This window comes from Podarcis cretensis (genome assembly GCF_951804945.1).
Source record: "Podarcis cretensis genome assembly, chromosome: Z".
Classification (NCBI taxonomy): domain Eukaryota; kingdom Metazoa; phylum Chordata; class Lepidosauria; order Squamata; family Lacertidae; genus Podarcis; species Podarcis cretensis.
In genome coordinates, this window is record NC_137184.1 from 11,705,539 (window position 1) to 11,725,271 (window position 19,733).

General features: G+C 43.0%; 1 protein-coding gene across 9 annotated transcripts in view; it reads right to left on the minus strand.

Moving 5' to 3' along the window:
• Window positions 1-19,733, minus strand: part of PBX3 (PBX homeobox 3) — a 240,090-nt gene that overhangs the window by 15,396 nt on the left and 204,961 nt on the right. For all 9 annotated transcript variants that reach the window (XM_079962168.1, XM_079962172.1, XM_079962171.1 and 6 more), the window contains 3 exons: window positions 18,853-19,043; window positions 16,382-16,517; window positions 1,728-1,893 (listed from right to left, as the gene is read on the minus strand). In XM_079962168.1, the coding sequence (XP_079818294.1) occupies window positions 1,728-1,893; window positions 16,382-16,517; window positions 18,853-19,043 (493 nt within the window). The remainder of the gene's footprint in view (window positions 1-1,727; window positions 1,894-16,381; window positions 16,518-18,852; window positions 19,044-19,733) is intronic.

A 19,733-nucleotide genomic window follows, 5' to 3' on the forward strand; every position in this document is an offset into this window, starting at 1 on the left:
ACTACTGTTTTCTTGTTAGTACTATATGCAATGGCACCACATTGCCAGGAAATCCTAACGAAAGAAATCACAACAACAGACAACCTAATATTTGCTCACACTTCTTTCTTACTACTCTTAGAACTCATCCAGACTTTCCATGCAACTTGCTTTCCAGGCCCAGGTCCACGGTTTCTATGTGTCTCTGAGCAATTTTTTTTTTTTTGTCCCATCACTTTGCCTGGGAAAACCCACTGGTTACCACTGCAACAGAACAAATGGTAACTGGGTTTTCCATGGACTGCCATTCGTACTGATTCAGTGGTAAACAGGAAGTTTTACCCAGGAAAGCAGTGGAACTACAACAAAAACTGCTTGTAGATGGACCTGGAAAGCACAGACCTGTGCCTGGAAAGCACGGCACAAGAGGAAGTCTGGATTAGACCTAACACTTTATCAAGGAGAGCAGTTTTCAAGCTTGCTACCCCCAGGGGAAAACTGTATATATTAGATGGTCTACAATGGAACCTCTCAGTATTGAAAGGGTTCTAGGGTGTAACTCTTGCTTCTTGGCATTTGCAAAGTGTGACTGCATCCTTGGACTAAGGAGACCAGCCTTCCCATGGCTACACATTGCTGAGAAGCATCTAAAACAGCAGACAAGATACTCAGAAAGAACAATCATGGAAGAGTAAGGCACCACAATACTACCCACTGTGATTGCTCCCAGTCTTTCTCCTTAACCCTGAAGGATAGGAGGCAGAGACTGTCCCACAGATACTTGGGCTTCTGAGATACTCAAGAGGGCCTAAGAAGCCCAAACAACTGTGTGGGCAATCCCCTCCATCCTATTTGGCTAAGGTGGAGAAGAGGGCTGTTCCTTTGGAAGTTAAGTGCTTGGTCAGGTACAATCCCCCACTGACTTCACCAGCTGCATGATTAAAGGTGTCAAAAGGACCAGAAGATTATCCCTCACTTTGTACTGTTTCAGAGGTACAGTGTAAGTTTAGCTAATGCTACCCCCCATTTCTGTTGGCTACCAATGACAGACCAAATTTGGGGGCCTCAGAAACACAATGTGGGTGGAAAACATTGACCATGAATTGTTTATTTGCTATTCTGTTATTTGTTATTCACAGAACACTGTGAAATGAGATAGCCCAACCATTATTTTCCTGAAATAAAACCGAGGAAGCATCTACAGGAAAGAAAAAGTGTTCCAAACACTTACCCCACCCCACTGTGTTTGAAATAAGACTCTTATGCAAGGCCAATTTTCCACATCAAATCTTTAAGGAAAGGGTGTGCTTCAGCAAGTCCCTTTTAAAGTATGTACTTGCCTTGGGACTTTGTAACTATGCTGGTTTTTCAAAGGAACAATGGAAGGCTTACAAGAATTCTAACAGCTCAGTGTGAATTCACTGGCTACATAATTTTACAAAACAAGGCCTGAGTTTCCAAAATATAATAATTTAAACTAGCCTGCCAGACCTTTACCTGTGTGTCTGCTGTTCTGGAATGCGTCAAGAAACTGATAGTTCACCCAACTTTTCATTTTAATGAACTCCCAGGGCTGCATGCTAAGGCAATGCAGGGTGCACCTTAAGAGAAAAAAGTCTCCCCCCAAGAAGTCAATAAGCTATGAAAGAGAATTTCTGCTCCTTCAAGAGAAATACCCACCTCCCACTTCCAGCTTTGCTTTTAACATGTGAACCAGGCCATGCCATGAAGAAGATGCTGGTACATACCAGAATTTGGTGTGGTGGGTGAATTTGTCTGGTTGTTTTGGACAGCTGCCGCCACAGCATGCGCAGCTGTCACTGCTGTTTTTGCTGCATAAAGGTTGGCTTCTTCCTGAAATTTCCCTATGTTCTTCTTGTACCTGATTCTCTTGTTGCCAAACCAGTTGGATACCTGCCACAGAAAGGAGAGTACATTTTTAAATCAAAGAGAGACCGGAGGGGGAGGAGCCAAATCTCCCAGGATGTTTTGTGGCAACAAATGGGACACTTCAAGACATCAGTTCCCGCGCTTCCAAAACAAAACCCTCAGTCTTCACTCTAATAAAAGTGGCCACTTAAATCCAGAATGCAATAAATTAGGGCTGAAGGGTCCAATACAGTTTTAAAATCAGTAACTCAGACCAACTAAAACAAGGTGGAAGCAAATTTAAACTGAAAGCATGTTAAAGTACAGGCACACTTAGTACTTAACTTTGTGGTGTTTTTTGAATTCCGTTTTAGTGCTGGAGTTGAAAAACGTGGAACACCGTCTTTCTGTTCAGCATTCAGTGATAGCTTTCATTTATCAAACTGTAAAGCTGCTACATTTCCTACCTCGAAAAGTCACCATGGGGGCCTGTCACCAAACCAGAACCCTCCAAGAATCATTATCAAGCCTTCAAGCATTGCTGTAATTATTAAAAGGAAGGATTTGAGCTTGATAAAACCCACAAGCCCCACCCTATTGCTCCTTCAATTTTAGCAAAGTTATGGTCCTTGTAGCCTTATAAAGACAGAGGACCCACCTCCCCCTGGTAATTTGAGGACTGCCTCAGAGTACCCAGAGTACCCAGTTCTTGTCTCCCAATTGTGTTCAGAAGCCCAAATGTTAATCTACAGAAAGTGTTTCCTTCACCACTGGTCAAACTTGAGGCCAGGCCTTATACTCATCATTCTAGCTTTCTGTGGTGGGGTGTGAGGGTGGGGTAACAAGAAGATGACTCCCTTCCACAATTCCATAAATTGTTACCCTCTTACGGAGCCAGCAAGTATAAGAAGCACTGGCTGCCCTTGTTTTGTTGTTAAACATTGTTAACACTTCCATGATAGAAGTTGCCTTTGGACCTTACCAGGCATTCAAAGCAAAACCACTGTCAAAAAGAAACCATTATTAGGTGGAGTTAGAGAGAGGGGAGGGGGAGAGACAGAGAAATATAAAAGTAGAACAGAGGGAAATGAAGAGGGAATTTTAAGGAGAAACATGCAATTGTTATTTGTTATTTGGGCTGGAACAACCTTGGCAGGTTGGCAAACAGAAGTGAGCTCAGTCCATTGCAACAATGGGGGGGGGGGTCAAATAAATCAATAATGTATGAAATGTTGCTTTGTTATCTCCCTTTGAAGATGGCTTTGTTGTTGCCAAGCCAGCTTCTAAGGCTCTACCTATTAACCCGCCCAAAGGTCATGGCCGGAGCAGCTGAAACAAAGCCGCTGGGAAAATGGCATGCAGAAACTATTTTCTGATCTTGGCCATTAGGGGAATGTTCATAATTAATAACTGTAGTAAATAACTATGAAAAACTCCCTCTCTCACTGGCAGACAAGGCTGCATTCTATTATGTCCACACCAGGGCATCAATATAACAGAAACAAAGTACTTATCAAGCATATCTACAACAGCTGAAATTTAGAGATTGTAACAATACAGTCTTCACTAATGGTGCCTCCCGAATATTTTGGACTACATCTCCCATTAGCTCCAGCTAGCACAGCCTGATGAATAATGTAATAATAATTTACTCATAAATGTCCAAGACTGTTATAAAGACAGGCTGCAGCTAAGAGGATACTTGTTTCTGCCCCTTGGTATTCCCATATTCATTCTTGGCCTCTTTCTTCTGGGCCTTGTAAGTAAGGTAGGTGCTGGTTGCTAGCTGTGCAAATAGGTCTGAAGTGAAGATGTGGATTGCTGATGGTATGGAGGCATTTATGGTTGCCCTATAGCAATGAATATTCTGGGGCAGGGTGGGGAACTCTGCTAGCCTAAACAGAGTCTGTTACCTTCCCCTCCCTTTTAACTTCCCAATGGTGAAGGCTCCACCACTCAGTAGGAAGAGCACATTCTTTGCTGGCAAGGGGTCCCAGGTTCAATCCCTGGCATCCCCAGCAAAAAGGATGGGGAAGATCCTTTCTCTGCCAGAAATCATGGAAAACCATTGCCCTTCAGAATAGAACGGCAAGAAGCCTGCTCCGGTATAAGGCAGATTTCCAGAGTCTTATCGTGGGGTGGAGCTTGGTAAAACCAAACAATTAACCTATTTGTCTAGAGCTCCCACATCTTTTGGTACAGGCAATCATTAGCTGGACATTTTATAGCCTTCAATGGAAAGTACGGACACAACATGTTCTGCTTATGGTACATTATACTTTGAAGGGAGGAAAGGTTAGCAATCTGTCCTTGTACCCCACCCTGCTCAAATAATGTTGGGCTTTGTAATGCTAACCTTTTAACTGGTCAGAGTTGGTTGTTAAAAACACTGCTCAACTCTACAGCTAGGATTAGGCATTTTCACTGTGTGGGGGAAAAAGAGAATTCTTTCTTGGTTCCATAATGCTGGCATTTGCTTTAACATAAATTAATGAAAGGCCCCCAAGCTTTAAATGCAATAAGTGAAGGTGCATCTTTTTACATGCTGCATTCCCAGGACGACACACGGCTGTATTGTATATATTGCACTTAATATTACCTTGTCAGTCAGGAAGCAATAATACATTAATGAAAGCCAGCAAATAATTACTGTGGACAATCCAATTATGGCTTTATTAACAGTTTCATAATTGCAGAATCTCTATACGTCAACCATATTGTCCGCGGATATATAAGAATCTGGTGTTTATGCATACCTCTGGACCAATCAAACAACAGCCATCACTAATAAAGGCTTGTTTAATTCTCACAGTAAAATTTTAATATCCCTGCAGCCTGGGGAAGGCTCAGCGAGTGGATTTGTCGGATCGTTTCCACCCTGCTAGTCCCACTACTTCTTAATCTTTAATATCAAGGCAATTAAAATTAATGGCCACTCATCCAAAGCCACTGTGGGCAGTGTTGCCTTGACATCCGTTGTTTGATGGGATTACCTAGAGGTTAAACTAACAAGCAAGGTTTAATTGGAAGCAATGAAAGGAGCAGTGGATCATACGTTATGTTTAACCTGCATTCCACATCCAAATGAATACCCAAGCCAGAGCTAGTCCCCCACCCATCCACTCCCATCAAAAATTGTACACAGAATTTTTCGATTTATTACTTCACTTTCTTATTTCATGCAACCCAACCCATTTTCCTGAAGCTAAATTCCAGGAAAGCAGAAAGTGACTGCTGAAGCCAATAAATCTTTGCCTTCTTGGTCTTTCATGAAACATGCTTATGGAACAGCCACAAGCTCTGCCCACTGTCTGGAATGCAGAAAGGGTTGGCAGCCATCAAAGCCACAGTTAACCCCAGGCTATCCTTCACCCCTATTGCTCCCCCCCATTCCCCACAGCTGCCTTGAAGCCCTAGCTGACCTTTCTACCTGCTAGAATAATAGGGAGAGGGGAGGAGACAGCAAACTTTCTATACCTGCTAAGCATCCTGCTTCCTTCTGGAAACATCTGGGTGAATCCTTTGTAGCAACAGTAGGCATCTGGGGTTTCCCCATTTACTCTGAGATGGTTTGCCACTGACAAGTAAGACAGATGCACAGAGGCTAATCTCATCCCTCAAGCATACAGATACAGTGGACATTTAAACCAACTCCCATATGAGCTTCTCTGGATGCCAAGAGTAATCAGAGGCCTTTCTCTGGGTGCTTCCATCTGCTTTAGAGCCCATTTATGTGAGAAAGGGACTGAAGGCCAACTGCTACCATTGATGCATTGGATATGTTCTAGTCTAGAACACACTCTGTTTACAGCAGGGGTGGGGAACCTGTGGCCCTCCAGAGGTTATAAGACTCCCAGTAGCTCTTGCCAGCAAGGCCAAGGTTCAGGGATTTTGCTAGCGACAGTCCAGGAGTATCTGGAGCGCCACAGGTGCCCCCATTATTGGTTCCTATGGTTCCAAATTTTTCCTGAAACTTCTAGGCACTCTGTATCAGCTACAGAGCACACTGTATATGGCCTAATCTTATGACTGGGGAAATTCAGGGTCTAACATCTCTCCTTGAATCTGCTATTCTCTCACAAATGGAAGGCATATTAGCGGGGTAGGAGAGCTGGAAAAAAATCACATTGGGCAACCAATGCATTTAGGAGGCTTAGTTTGATCAGAATTGAGTATACACTTCTAGAGATAACACAAAGTAGTAAATGAGCCACTATAGCTGTTAGAGGGCCATGAAAATTTGGGCCCTGGGTGTTTTAGGCTCGTCTACCCATGTACCAAGGGACGCGGGTGGCACTGTGGTCTAAACCACAGAGCCTAGGGCTTGCCGATCAGAAGGTTGGCAGTTCGAATCCCCGCGACAGGGTGAGCTCCCATTGTTCGGTCCCAGTCCTGTCCGCCTAGCAGTTCAAAAGCACGTCAAGTGCAAGTACCACTCCAGTGGGAAGGTAAATGGCGTTTCCATGTGCTGCTCTGGTTCGCCATAAGTGGCTTAGTCATTCTGGCCACATGACCCAGAAACTGTCTGCGGACAAATGCTGGCTCCCTCGGCCTATAGAGCGAGATGAGTGCCGCAACCCTAGAGTCGTCCGCGACTGGACCTAATGGTCAGGGGTACCTTTACCTTTACCCATGCACCATCTGATACCAAAGGGGCACCAAAGGGGCACATTGCCAGATGTGAAATATATTGGCATTATTTTCAGCTCTCCTACTCCACTATACATCCCACCAGTTTCAGATATATCCATCTGGGGAGAATGCAATAGGTCCTTCCCTTTCCCTGTGTTTTGTGCTCAAGGAACATTTTTAAGACCTGATGCTAACTTAGGAACATAAGACAATTCAAATTAGAATATTAGGAAGAGTAGCAAAATTGCAGTCACCAGCAAAAGAGTCAAAAGTGACTTTTTTGGCAAAAAAATAAATAACGTAATGCAAGCTTAACCCATATTGGGTTATTATCTTGACCGTTTCTGCAGAAGTCAATAAAGAAATCCAAATCTAATCAAGAGATGCTGCAGTCTCTCTTGACTAAGGTGCTGCTTGTGCCAATCTGGGAAGACATCACTCTCTGAAAATGGGATTTATGAAGACCTTTGGAGTAAGCAGAAAGACTTCTGGGAAGCTTGGCTATATGCTATCTAGCTGGCACTAAACGCATATGGCCAGCTAGGCAGAGACAAGTTTGTAGTTTGAATATGTGGATGATGCAATGGTGTCAGAAAGAGGGGTTTGGATTGTTTTGACACAGGGGAACATTTTGGGACAAGCCTGGTATGTACAAAAGAGATAGACTCCACTTGAATCAGGATGGGACCAGATTGTTGGTGCTTAAAATAAAAAAGGTAAGAGAACAGCTTTTAAACTGATTGCAGTGGTCAGATCCAATTCAAAACAAGTGTCCCCTGTGGGATGAGGATGAAAAAATAATAATGAAAATTTCAGTGGGGTAGGCACAGAACCAGTTCAGGTGTCCATGATAGCAATTTATAGAGGCCAAAGCACCCCAGGCCAAAACAAAAGTGCCAAAGATTCTTGGAGAGAGACGCTGTATCTAAGTGTTTACATGCTAATGCCAGAATCCTCCAGGCCAAGACAGGTGAATTGGAGTGCTTGGTCCTAGAGGATAACATTAATATAGTGCAGTAACTGAAACCTGGTGGAATGGAGAGAACCAATTGGACTCTGATAAGGGTTGCCAACGTTTAGGCATTCTCATGCTGGAGAATGTGGTCCTGCAGCTGATTACAATCATGATTCATTTTCCCATTCATGTTCGCTACAGCTGCTGTGGGCTTAATATCAGAGTAAGAGTAACCAAACATTACAAGGTATTGTGGAAAAAGGAACTCAACAGTGGAAACGTTGTTTATGGAGCACTGTTAAGCATCCAGTTGGGGAGGCCGAGGCAAACTATAGTGTTCTTAAATTTGTTCAGGAGCATGCAAAATGTTTGTATATTACATTATAGCCTGCATTTCTCCTATCAAGGCACTGACCAGACAGCTATCTGTTTAGTTTTGGCAAGGAGGCTGTATCATGCACCCTCAAGAACTTTAGGGTAGCATTCTTAAAATTTGTGGTCAGGCTTCCTCATGAAGAAGCATCTGCACATAAGAAGAGTCCAGCATCCTGCTTCTCACAGTGGCCATCCAGGTGCCTCAGGAAGTCCATAGGTGGGGCTTGTAGAAAATTAGCCTCTTAGCCCTGCTGTTGCCATCCCATAAGCATCTGTTACTGAGTGCATACTGCCTCTGAACCTGGAAATTCCATACAGTCACTGGAACTAGTAGCTATTTATAGGTCTATCCTCAGTGAATTTGACTAATCCTCTTTTAGAGCTGTCTAAGCTAGTGGCTGTCACCACATCTTGTGGTAGCGAATTCCATCAATTAATTAACAGCTCTGTCCATCCTGGATCTCCTGCTCAGCCATTTCACTGGATGATTCCTACTTCTAGCATTATGAAATAAGAAAAGCTTCTCCCTGTCCACAGTGCATAATTTTATAAACCTCTATTAGATCCCCTAGCCCAGTCTCTTTTTCTAAGATAAAAAGCCCCAAATACTTAGACTTTCCTTTTAGGGAAAGAGCTCAAATCCCTTCACCATTCTGGATGCTCTTTCCTAGCTTCATAATATCCTTTTTTGAGGCAAGGCAACCAGAACAGTACAACGTGTTCTAAATGTGATAGCCCCATGGATTTATATAAAGGTATTATAATACTAACAGCTTATTTTCAGCCCCTTTCCTAATTTTCCTACTTGGAATCTGTCAACATTTTCATTTTGTTAAACAGAGATTTCTGGAACAAATTCCTAGGGCACACCCTTCATTACCTCATACACCTGGGATGGGGAATCTGTGGCTCTCCAAATGTTGCTGCACTACAACTCCGGCCATCCTTGACCGGCCATGCTTGCTGGGGCTGATGAGAGTTGGGAGTCAAACAACATCTGGAAGGGTCATAGGTTCCTCATCATTGCCATAAACCAGGCATGTCCAAACAGGTAGATCACTGGATGTCTGCAGTAGATCACTGGTAGATCATTGGCTCCCCCCAAAGAAGCTGAATAACTGTTTTGCTCCCCTAAAAAAAGCTCAACATTTTACCTCCTCCCTGAAAAAACTCAACAACTTTGACCTGAAACTCCAAAAAGGGGGTAGATCAGTGCCAGTTTTTAACTCTGTAAGTAGATCACAGTCTCGAACGCAGTCTCCTGGGAGTTGGCCACCCTTGCCGTAAACTAAAGAATATGCCTTGGAACACATCCAAGGCTCCATAATGAAGTGAGAGACTGGTGCCAGTTGTCAGCTGTCCTTCAGAAAACTTATCTGCCATTACACACGTTATCAATGAGGAATCACTGAACAGTATCCAAAGAGTTGTAGAAAACAGTTTGAAAGCTACTGCTTTAAGAAAACAAACAGAAGATAAAATAATTCCAGAAGTATTCTAAATGTTTGACTCATCTACAAATCATTCTGGGAACTATTATCTTCACATCTCTCTCAGTTCCTTCATGTGTTAAAAGTTAGTTTAGTTTGTGTGTGTGTGAGCACAAGCCAGTGTGTACAAGATAAACCTATTTAGTAGCACATTTTTCATTAAAACAAACTATCCCCACATTAAAAAAGAACATCATTCGGCTCCCAATCACTGAAGGCCAATTAATTAATTGGGCTTAACTGTATATTACATTTCAAACAATACCCTTGCACTTATTTATCATGTTAATTACAATGTTAAATAAAAAAGGCAATAAATTATTACTTAAATCATCAAGATGCACAACTGTAGGGAGGTTGTGGCTCCGATTCTCCTCCCTGACAAGGACTATTACTTGCAGAAAAGAAAAACATTTGATCTGAGACAGCGATGGGGATCACTGAAGCATCATTATTAAAAATAAAAAAGCAGGGGAAGACTGCAAATTTATGGACCACAAACTGCAGGCGAAATTTCTTGTTGCACTTCTCGTTTATCTGCAGTGCATGCTTTATGCCCTGCTCCTAGTTAAATGTTAACAGATTATGAAATTTGGAAAAGTAGAGTTGCATTTATGGTCTTTTTAAAGTGTTTTTTTAAGTTGGGGTCCATTTCCACGATACTGTTTTATTGCTTTTATGTTGTGCTTCTGTAGAGCACTCAAAATACTTTTAAATATTAAGTGGCTTTTAAACGAACAAACAAAAAAGAATGCCCAGGTCCTGGAAGGGTGTGGGGAGAAGAGGACCAACTCCAATCTTTTGGTCCCTGGTCTGCTCTCCTCACCTGAAGGCCTACTGGTCTCCACAAATGCCTGCCTGCATACTAAGATTTTCAATAGAGGCCCTTTTCAAAGTGCCTTCTGTAGCCGAAGCATGGAGGGTGGTTACAAGGGAAAGGTCCTTCTCGGTGGCAGTGCCCTTGATTGTAAATTCTCCCCAGGACAGGTGGCCTGGCACCTATCTTGATGTAATTTCTGCCCCTTTCTGCTTTTTTGTGTTTTGTTTGCTTTGTTTTTTAAATATGAGTTGTTTTGTCTCTGCAGCTTTGTTTTATTTTTCTTTAATTTTATTGTTTATTGTCAATTAAATAATTAATTGTATAATCTCAAAACAGGCTTCTTAAATGGGTTACAAAGCATAAACATTTGCCACTGTTATTTTGATTCTTAGTAAGCTGCCCTCACACCTTGCTGCAAAGTAGGGTTAAAATCCCTGAAATAGAACACACACACACACACACACAGAGAGAGAGAGAGAGAGAATGCCAGCTCCCTCTTTATAAAAGTTTCAAATATTTAACTTAACATAGCTGCCTAACTCCTCCCCCCTCCACACCCATACTTGTGCTTGAAGCCATGTTACATTACAGTGGACGCTCGGGTTGCGAACGTGATCCGTGCGGGAGCCGCATTTGCAACCCGCAGCATCTGCAACCTGCAGCTCTGTGTCTGCGCATGCAAGGGTTGCATGCAAGGGTTGCAACTCGGCGCGATTTAGCATTTCTGCCTGTTCCAGTACTTCCAGGTTTCGGTGAATCCATGACCCGAAAACACACAACCTGAAGCATCTGTAACCCGAGGTATGACTGTATTAGCAAATAAGTGCTCTGCTCTTTCATAGGGGGTCTCCCAGAAACGGCTAGAGAAACTTCACACACTTGCAGCCACAATAACCAGGAAGAACATGATACTTCCTCCTTTCTCACAAACACATGCAGAGCAGAAAGATCTAAATTATGGACAACAATGCTCTGTATGGGAGAAATTCCCTCCTCCCTAATACTGCATCTCCCATGATATTAAAATGAAATTGTGTTTGATACTTATTTTAATAAATACGTTTGGCTTAATATGGTTCTTGAAAAGTCTGATCTGTGTATTATTTTATATGTGTGTATCCAAACAGACCCTATCCATCTGCTCTCTGCAGCTTAATGCTAAGTGAAACCACAAACGCTTCCTAAACTCAGGAAAACTGGGAGCAGCAGAAAGAGGAAGAAGTAGGCCATGGAAACCACAAACAGTAAACAGGCTCTCCCCAGTATGTATTTTTAGACAGAATTTTTTTGTATTCCTCAGAGATGCTAAGAAAATAGCACAATTCTGAAAGAATAGACCAACTGTGTGCCTTCTGTAACATAGTTAGATAACTTAGACTAGATCAAATTATTTTTAAGCTCAGCTCCGACTGGCAGCAGCCTGCCAGGGTCTCCAAAATAAGGTGTGGGTGTCTATGAATCACCAAACACCCAGCCTTTCTGTTCAATAAATAAGGAGTCCTATCTACGATTACAAAGGAGCATTGGCTCTTGCAGAGTTTAATCAGGCTCAAATAGTTTGTTCCTTTCTAGAATGTAACTCTGATTCATTTGAGAAGGCCTTTTTCTTAAAAAAAAATAATCAAAAAAATCATATCATACATGAATCACGCTTTTAAATTCTAATTAGTGTCTATCGGCACAAGTTCTCCCATCAGCCAGAAGGCCTGAGACTCAGAGAAAGCTTTAGGAGCGCAAAGTAAGTGGAGTGGAAACAACACACCCTGGGGCTGTTTAGCTTGTCCAATTGAGCCAAGACAGGAGGCTCCTGTTTGTGCAGGGAGAGGGGGGTTTCTTCAGCACACACACCCCAACACACTCCCAGTTCTACAGAGGACTCTGGGCCTGACTATTTCAGTTCTGTGATTGTATGAATGAAACAGCCAAAGGGCAAATTGCAGCATACACTGCTAAGCAAGGCTTCCCAAGTTTCTGCTGAGAGACAAGAATGAGGATTGGGGTGGGGGAGTGAGGAGAAGCGTGCATCCATCTCTTGCCCCCAGGACAATAAAAACTTGGTGGAGAAGAGGATATAATGACTGAGTGTGAAACGAGAAGAGATGAACATTTAGAGAAGAACAAAAAGCTTTCTGCAGGCCTCTGCAGGGCAATGTTTCTTTCCTGGAAACTTTCTTAATTACTGTGTTTGGGGGCAGGGAAAACAAGAGGTGAAGGTTAATTTTATGTCTGCTGTCGAAGGAAGTTGTAAAAGGTGAAATGCCTGTACCACAAGCACCTTGTCTGCTTCATAGCTGTTACCAATAGTAACAACAAATATTAATAAAAAGCAAACAGCAACAGCAGAAATTCATACTGAGCAATTATATAACACTCTAGGATGCATGCATTTAGGACTTCTCTGCATGTAATATCTTATCTCAGAAACCTCCAGAACAGCCCTTTAAAGGACTTCCATTGCCTTTGTTTATGAGGTTGATAGTTTTATACTAGAAATTTCCATTCGGTACATGGGTCAAAGCCAAGAATGACTACCTCATGAAGGGCAATTTGTTTCTCCAAGGACAATGCCACAAGCACTACTGCTTGAATCTGCCACAATTGCACCAGAGATTTATTAGCCCAGCCTTTGTCAACCTAGTGCCCTCCTGATCTTTTGGAATGCAACAGCCGTGCTGGCTGAGACTAATGGGAGTTGTAGTCCAAAACATCTGGAGTGCACCAGATTGGCAAGAGCTGCATTAGCCAAACCCCACATCGTCTCTTATTTCTTACACACTAAAGTTGGGCTGCTAATCAATCTGAAAAAACAGAAGTTGCAAAGACCAAAAACATCTGGAGAGCTGAGGTTGAGGAAGCCTACTATAAACTGAAGAACAGCCATGTTTGGTCAGACCAAAAATCTAGGCAGCCCAGAACTGGTCAGATTCCCCCAAGCAAGTTCACAAGCTGAGTAATATGATGATTGCCTTGGGAGTGCCCGTGGACGAGTAGCACAATGCAGGTTTCTCATGCACAAGGCTCTTGGATATATCTCTGGCATCTCCATTTTAAAAGGATCAAATAGTAGGAAAACCTCAGACTTCTACTGGAGACCCTAGAGAGTCACTGTCAGCCAAAGTGCACAGTATTTTTTTAGCTAGACCAAAGGTCTGATTTGGTATAATGCAGCTTCTTATCTTTCACCACATTCATTTAAAGGAGCCACATTGAAAATCAGAGTATGTGGACTGTTAACAGATCTCCACACTAGAACTTCCAATTGATTTTTTATTATTATTAACAAGCAATAACTGCAGCTATGTTTTTCTTCTTCAAATGAAATGTGACATACTATTATTATAAATACTAACAATGGAAACAAAAAATAGTTACTTCATATTCATGTGGCTTTTTGCAACTATGGACTGGCCCCTAACTGCCCTCTGGGAGAATGTCACAAGGGCAAATTCTGACTAAGTCAGAAAGACAGAGACAGTGAAAGACTAAAAGAGAGTCCACAGGAGTAGTGAAAATGGTACTAATACTCTGACACTTCTAAACTGAAATGTCAGTACATTTCCATTTTTTTTTTGTTAAAATTAAATATCATGAACCAATAGTGATAAATTGGAGTGTATAAGTATTTATTTTTGTTACTCAGCATGGTGCATTTGTAAATTTGTTAAAGCTGAAAACATCAACATTAGAAACGCATCCTTCACTGCTTTATGCTCTATTTCCATACACAACCACCAGAAAGATGCAGAATCAAAGTTCCATGTTTGTGGTGCTGGGAGATTTGCTTTTTTCTTTCTTTCCAAACATTGCTGGTGCAGCATGCAGTTCACATTAAAGACAACTGTGATGCCTTTAGAGCCCTTAGACGTTAAGCTGTATGTTTGGGCATGAATAGAAATCTAAAACTCTCCCCACAGCTAAGTCATCTCATCTGAGACAGGAGACACAGATCCCGCTGCAGTATTTTAAGCCTGTGACACTTCTAATGTACCAAGTGCCTCAGTCGTTTTGTCTACTAGACTTTTATTGCTACAGCACAAACAGCTGTCATTGAACTGTTACCAAAGGGCTGCATTCTGATTGGCTATGAGTAAGAGGCTTTGTGTAGGCTTTGGCCAATTGCAGGAAAATTGACCCAAAAATACATTTCGCCTTACTGATTCAATGTTTAATGTTTAGCAATCTGATTGACAGGTAATTACTTATTATTATTTATTTATTAAATGTCTTAGTTGCCTTCTACAAACAGTCTCAAGGCAACTTACAAACAATATGAAATACAATAGATAGTATCAGGTAAAGATTTTGTATTATAGAACCATGAAGAGTAGTTAAGAGTGTCGGATCAGGACATGGGAGACCACGGTTCAAATCCCCACTAGGGCATGAAACGCACTGGGTGACCTTAGAGCGGTCACTGCCTCTCAACCTAACAGGTTTGTTGTGAAGATTAAACAGAGGGGGAAGGAACATGCATGCCACGTTAAGCTGCTTGGAGAAAAAGGTGAGATGTAAATGAAATGAAATAAATACATAATTAGGATAACTGAAAACTTGATCTTTTGTGTGCCTGCGACTGCACCATCCCAAAGTGCACTGAAACTGCTTGCACAGGCCACAGCAGGGCCCAAGGCTTGGCCTTCTCAGTGGTGGCACTGCGGCTTTGAGACTAACTATGCAGCAAGGCCCAGCTACCCTACCTTACTGGTGAAATGAATAGGTAGAGTGAATATTTTTTATTCTCTCGGGCATTAAAAGATTGATCTATAGGTACTTGGGTAGTTGATTTTTGTTGTTGATTTTTGAAAGCTGCTATTTTCAAACAACTATATGTCCTCTTGGGCACTTTTGATGCAAAAAAAAATCAAGAGCACTTCTAAATCAGAGACAGGTAACCTGTAGCCTTCCAGGTGTTGCCAGACTTCAGCTCCCATCACCCCAGCTAGCATGACCACTGGCTAAGAAATGATGGGGAATGGAAGAAAACAACATCTGGCATAGCACAAGTTTCCTAACTCTGTACTGAATTAAAAGCCAAGAGACTTGCTCATTCCACCTGCAAAGGTTTAGCAAACCTCCAAAATTTGGGCAATATTCACCCATGATGAAGTGACTTCTACCAGCTGACCACGAAGCCTGTAAATACACCCCACTCCAATCCACTCAAGGATCTCATTGTGCTGGCTACAATGTGACTCCTGGAAGTTAAAAATCAGAAGCTGACAGATGTCACTTCCACCATTAAGTCCCACACCCTGCATCTTTCATTGACTCTGAAAGAAGAGGGACTGCAGTACAGTCATCCCTCTGGTTGCAAATGAGATCCGTGTGGGAGGCACGTTCGCAACCCGCAGCGTTTGCAGCCTGAAGCACCGCTTCTGTGCATGACATCATTTTGTGCTTCTGCCATGTGCTTCTGCCGAAACACAGAAGTAACTCGTTGTGGTACTTCGGGGTTCAGCGTGGTCCGCAACCCGAAAATGCACAACCTGCTGCGTTCGTAATCCAAGGTATGACTGTACTGTAGATGGCTTCCAGTTTAATCTCTGATCTCCAGAATGGCATCTCCAGAATAATTGGGAAAGAATAACAGCTCAGCTCAGTAAGAAGCCATTACTAATGTCTTGAGGTCTAAATACACAAAGGGGCACAACTCTCTACACTGGCCCTGACTGTGCATTAAGAGCTGCAACAGAAACCCTCCTCATGCTCCTGCCAAGAGCTTCATTGTGATACGGCCTGTGAGTGGAATTCCCTCCCTCCAGTGTTATGATTGGCACCATCACTTGCCACCTTTCAATGCCAATTAAATATATTTTATTTTCCCTTTTGTTGGGAACTGTTTTGATGCTGCTGCTGCTGCTGTTGCTGCAATTTCTGCTGAGGACTAACTTGATAATCGAGTTCTAGATTATTCGCTGCAAATGTTTTTGATTGCATTTTTATGCATTTTATTGTGGTGTAGCCCACCCTGGAATCATGCAATTGATGAAGGGTGGGATATAAGTGCAATAAATCAATCACTTGAAGCATCACTTTTTAGTTTTCCAAAACACTTTTCAATTGGCTTGTCATTCATTTGTAGTTAATTGACACCACTTGGGGGATAGACAGGCCAATTTCAAGAATTCCTCCTTAATGGTACTCAGCTCTACCAGTCTCAGGAAGGAAGGCTGTTGTTATTTTAGGAAGGAAAGAGAGACAAAGGATCTTCCCATAGCAAAAAACCTGCTTTCAAGCAGCTTGGTGGAAACCCCAGCCCACCTGTGATACTGTAATGCTGCATTTCTTTGCCAGCTCTTCTTTGGCTTCTTCACTGGGGTAGGGATTGCTGAGGTGAGAGTAAAAATACTCGTTCAAGATTTCTGTGGCTTGTTTACTGAAGTTACGCCTTTTCCGCCTGCAAAAAGAGGAAAGAAAGCAAGGAAAGAAATATATTACAGCTGTGAGACTTGATTACTGAAAGTTAGCTAGGATATAAATATGGAAAGCAGACTTTTCTCTAACATTCGCTAGCTGAAATTGATGCTTCACCACTTATTCAAACCAAACCTTGGCTCTTATCAGGGTTGATGTGAGAGGCTAGTAACTGATAGAAGAGGAGCACTTGCTTATCTATGGAAGAATTCATTTGCCCATCTCTCTCCATCAAAGGTCCAGATCCCACTTACCTGTTGTTCTTAGAAGTTCAAAGATGTGCAAACCAAGATTTCAGATTACTGATAAACTTATTTATAGTGTGTTATCTAGATATTAATGAGACACACATTTTGGGTGGTGTGGGAAATCCTAACATTGTACAAGGTACTCTGACTTCATCTGCATCTCCATCTGCCTCTTTTCCTCTGGGGCAAGGGTGAAGCAACCTGTGGCCCTCCAGGTGCTGTTAGACAAGCACTGCCACAACACCTGAAAATGGGCTGCTCCCATGAGAAGGGAGCAGATGATGGCAGAAGCTGGTATCCACCGGCGTAGCAATCCGCGGCAGCACCTGGGGGTATGTTATGCGAGTGCACCCCCCACACCAGGAGGGAAGAAGCTGGTGTGTGCCATCCCAGCACTGTCAGAAAAAACATTGTGGGGTGCACTGCTGGGAGACTGCCCAGGACTCAGGAGGGAAACCTGCAGGCCAGCACATGCCAGCCACACTTATCCCAGGTGCCCCTTCCAGGTGCCCACCTGATGAAGCACCCCACACTGCTTTTTCCGACAGCACTGGACCCACTCGCGGCTGGAAGGGATGCAGCAGCTGCAATGCTCTGCAGGCTGGCTCACGCCGCGTCAGCGGTGTGCCCAGTGCTGCTTTTGGGGGCAGTGCTGGGCCTGCTGGAGGGCAGCTGAGGCTGGTTGGGAGGTGGCTGAGGCACCTTGCAGGCAGTGCGCCATCTCACCCTGGTGACCTTGCGCTGCGTTTGCAGGCAGTGCTGGGTCCACCTGCTGGAGGGCGCCCTGCAGCCTGTGGTGCCCCCTCCCCTTCCACCGCTACTGCTGGTATCTCAATGATGCAGCAAGAACCCTAGTTAGGGGTGGGGACAAACATTTGGGCTCTGGTTCAGGCAGCAAAATTTATTTCATTTTGGAATAGATGTGAACCAGAAGGAAGTGTTGGGCAAGAAGTATTGAGCATGGTTTAATTGTTCAGTTTACTGGTGTGGTACTGAAGACGGAGTTGTTATGCATATTCATTTCCTAGCCATAATTATCATTACAGATCTCTTCAATAAAACTCAGTTCTTAAAAAGAAAATTCTGTGAAGTCTTTTCTCCCCCTCCCTTTAGAAAACTCCCTGTAAGTGTTTTCCCTCCAAGCTCCATTCCCCCTCCAGGCTTGCCACAATCAAACTACCACGATAGGACGGCTACTCCATAGGGAGCTTCCATCTGGCATGCTACAGCCCATCAGTATCATGGTGTGCTTATCCCCCGGCATTCTACCGCTCTCCCTGGAGCCGTGTTTCTCTCATTACTCCACTTCCACTTATTTTGTCTAGGCTTTCTGTTCTTTGAGAGGAACTGTTTGCAAAATATGCTTCTGAAAGGTGCAGCTGTTCCCTTTCCAAGTGGCAGCAACCTTTTTCATTGCCACACCGGTTAGGGGTGCACCATTTGCATAACCAAAATGTCACTGCGGAGTTCTTAAAGTGCTGTCAGGCATGCTGTATAAGGAGAGGGTTGGCAATGAGCTTTACTACCAAAAAGGCCTTGCAACCAACCAGCGGCCCATGCAAAACATGAGAGGACGGGTGAGACTTGGTGATTGGTTGGTATGCGTCAGTCCGTGTAAGGCAAGCTGAGAAGCTAGGATCACACCATGACTGAAGAACCAACATGACTAGTGGTAAACTGTTACATCTGTCTGCACCCAGTCAGCATGGAAGTTTGCCTCCAAGTACTAAATAATTGGCCACGAACTTCTGCCCCTCCTAGAATAACCACGTCTTTTCTGTCCTTTCATTTGGGAATTCCTGTACGCAGCAAGGATTCATATATAAATTCCTGTCCTGCCAGGAGCAGTTCAGCTGGTCATAAAAGTTGGCTCTTGCAGCCAATGGACGTCAGGGCACACACAGTTCATCCAAGGGGCTTAACTGAGGGTTCCCTAATTTCAGTGGGTCCACTCTGAGTAAGACTAACATTAGCTACAACCCACTGGCTGTAAAGAAGTGTCAAATCCTGTAGCATTGGACAAATCACCAACAAATCAAGACAAGAAAATCATAGAGTCTTGTGACCTACCTGGCATCAAGGAACCGTGATCTCAATATCATGACAGCTTCACAAGTGCTTTGTTTAAGCTGCATCTGAATGGAGCTGAACTTCCGATGGATGATGCCTACCATCCTCTCTATTTCCTTTGGAGAAATGGGGCGTGTCCGACTTTGCTCTCGAAGAAGGTTCATCACGTGTGTGGTAAATTCATTACAAGCCTAAGAAGGAATGGACAGTTACAGAGGCAAAGTTACAGGGACAGTTACAGGTTTTGGCAAAGTCATATCACATCCTGATCTCAACAAGAAGAAAATGTTTACAAATTTTCCATGTACCCAGCCTTAAGACAGCTGGTTGTTTTTATTTATTATCAATTAACTACATTATCAATTAGCATTTATTATTATTATTATTATTATTATTATTATTATTATTACTATTATTATTAATTTTAACTCTTAGTAAAGCACTGGCAATTGTCTAAGCACTGTACAGAGATTAAAAACAAGACAATTATTGCCCACAGGCTCACAATCTGATAGACACAATATAAAATGAAAAAGAAATTGGGAGGGAAGAGGAAAGCAAGCATTGGAGCAGCTGCACTTTCAGTGACCAATGCATTGATGGGTTCAGGTTCTTCCCCTTGCCATGATGTTCTTCCTGGGAGACAGGGCGTGCAGTCTCCTAGTGACCTTTGGTTCCCTGGTGGATTCTAGGATGGAATAGTCTGAGCAGATTTATAAGTCCCCTGGTTCTGGGAAACCATCAAGCTTGGCTAGTAATATCTGTTCAGAGACATTTTCATCAGTAGTAATGGGGAAGTGACAAAGCTGATGTTTGGTGGTGATTTTACTAGAGGAAAAAGGGAGAAACAAAACAGGTATTTGATGGTAGGATTTAGCTAA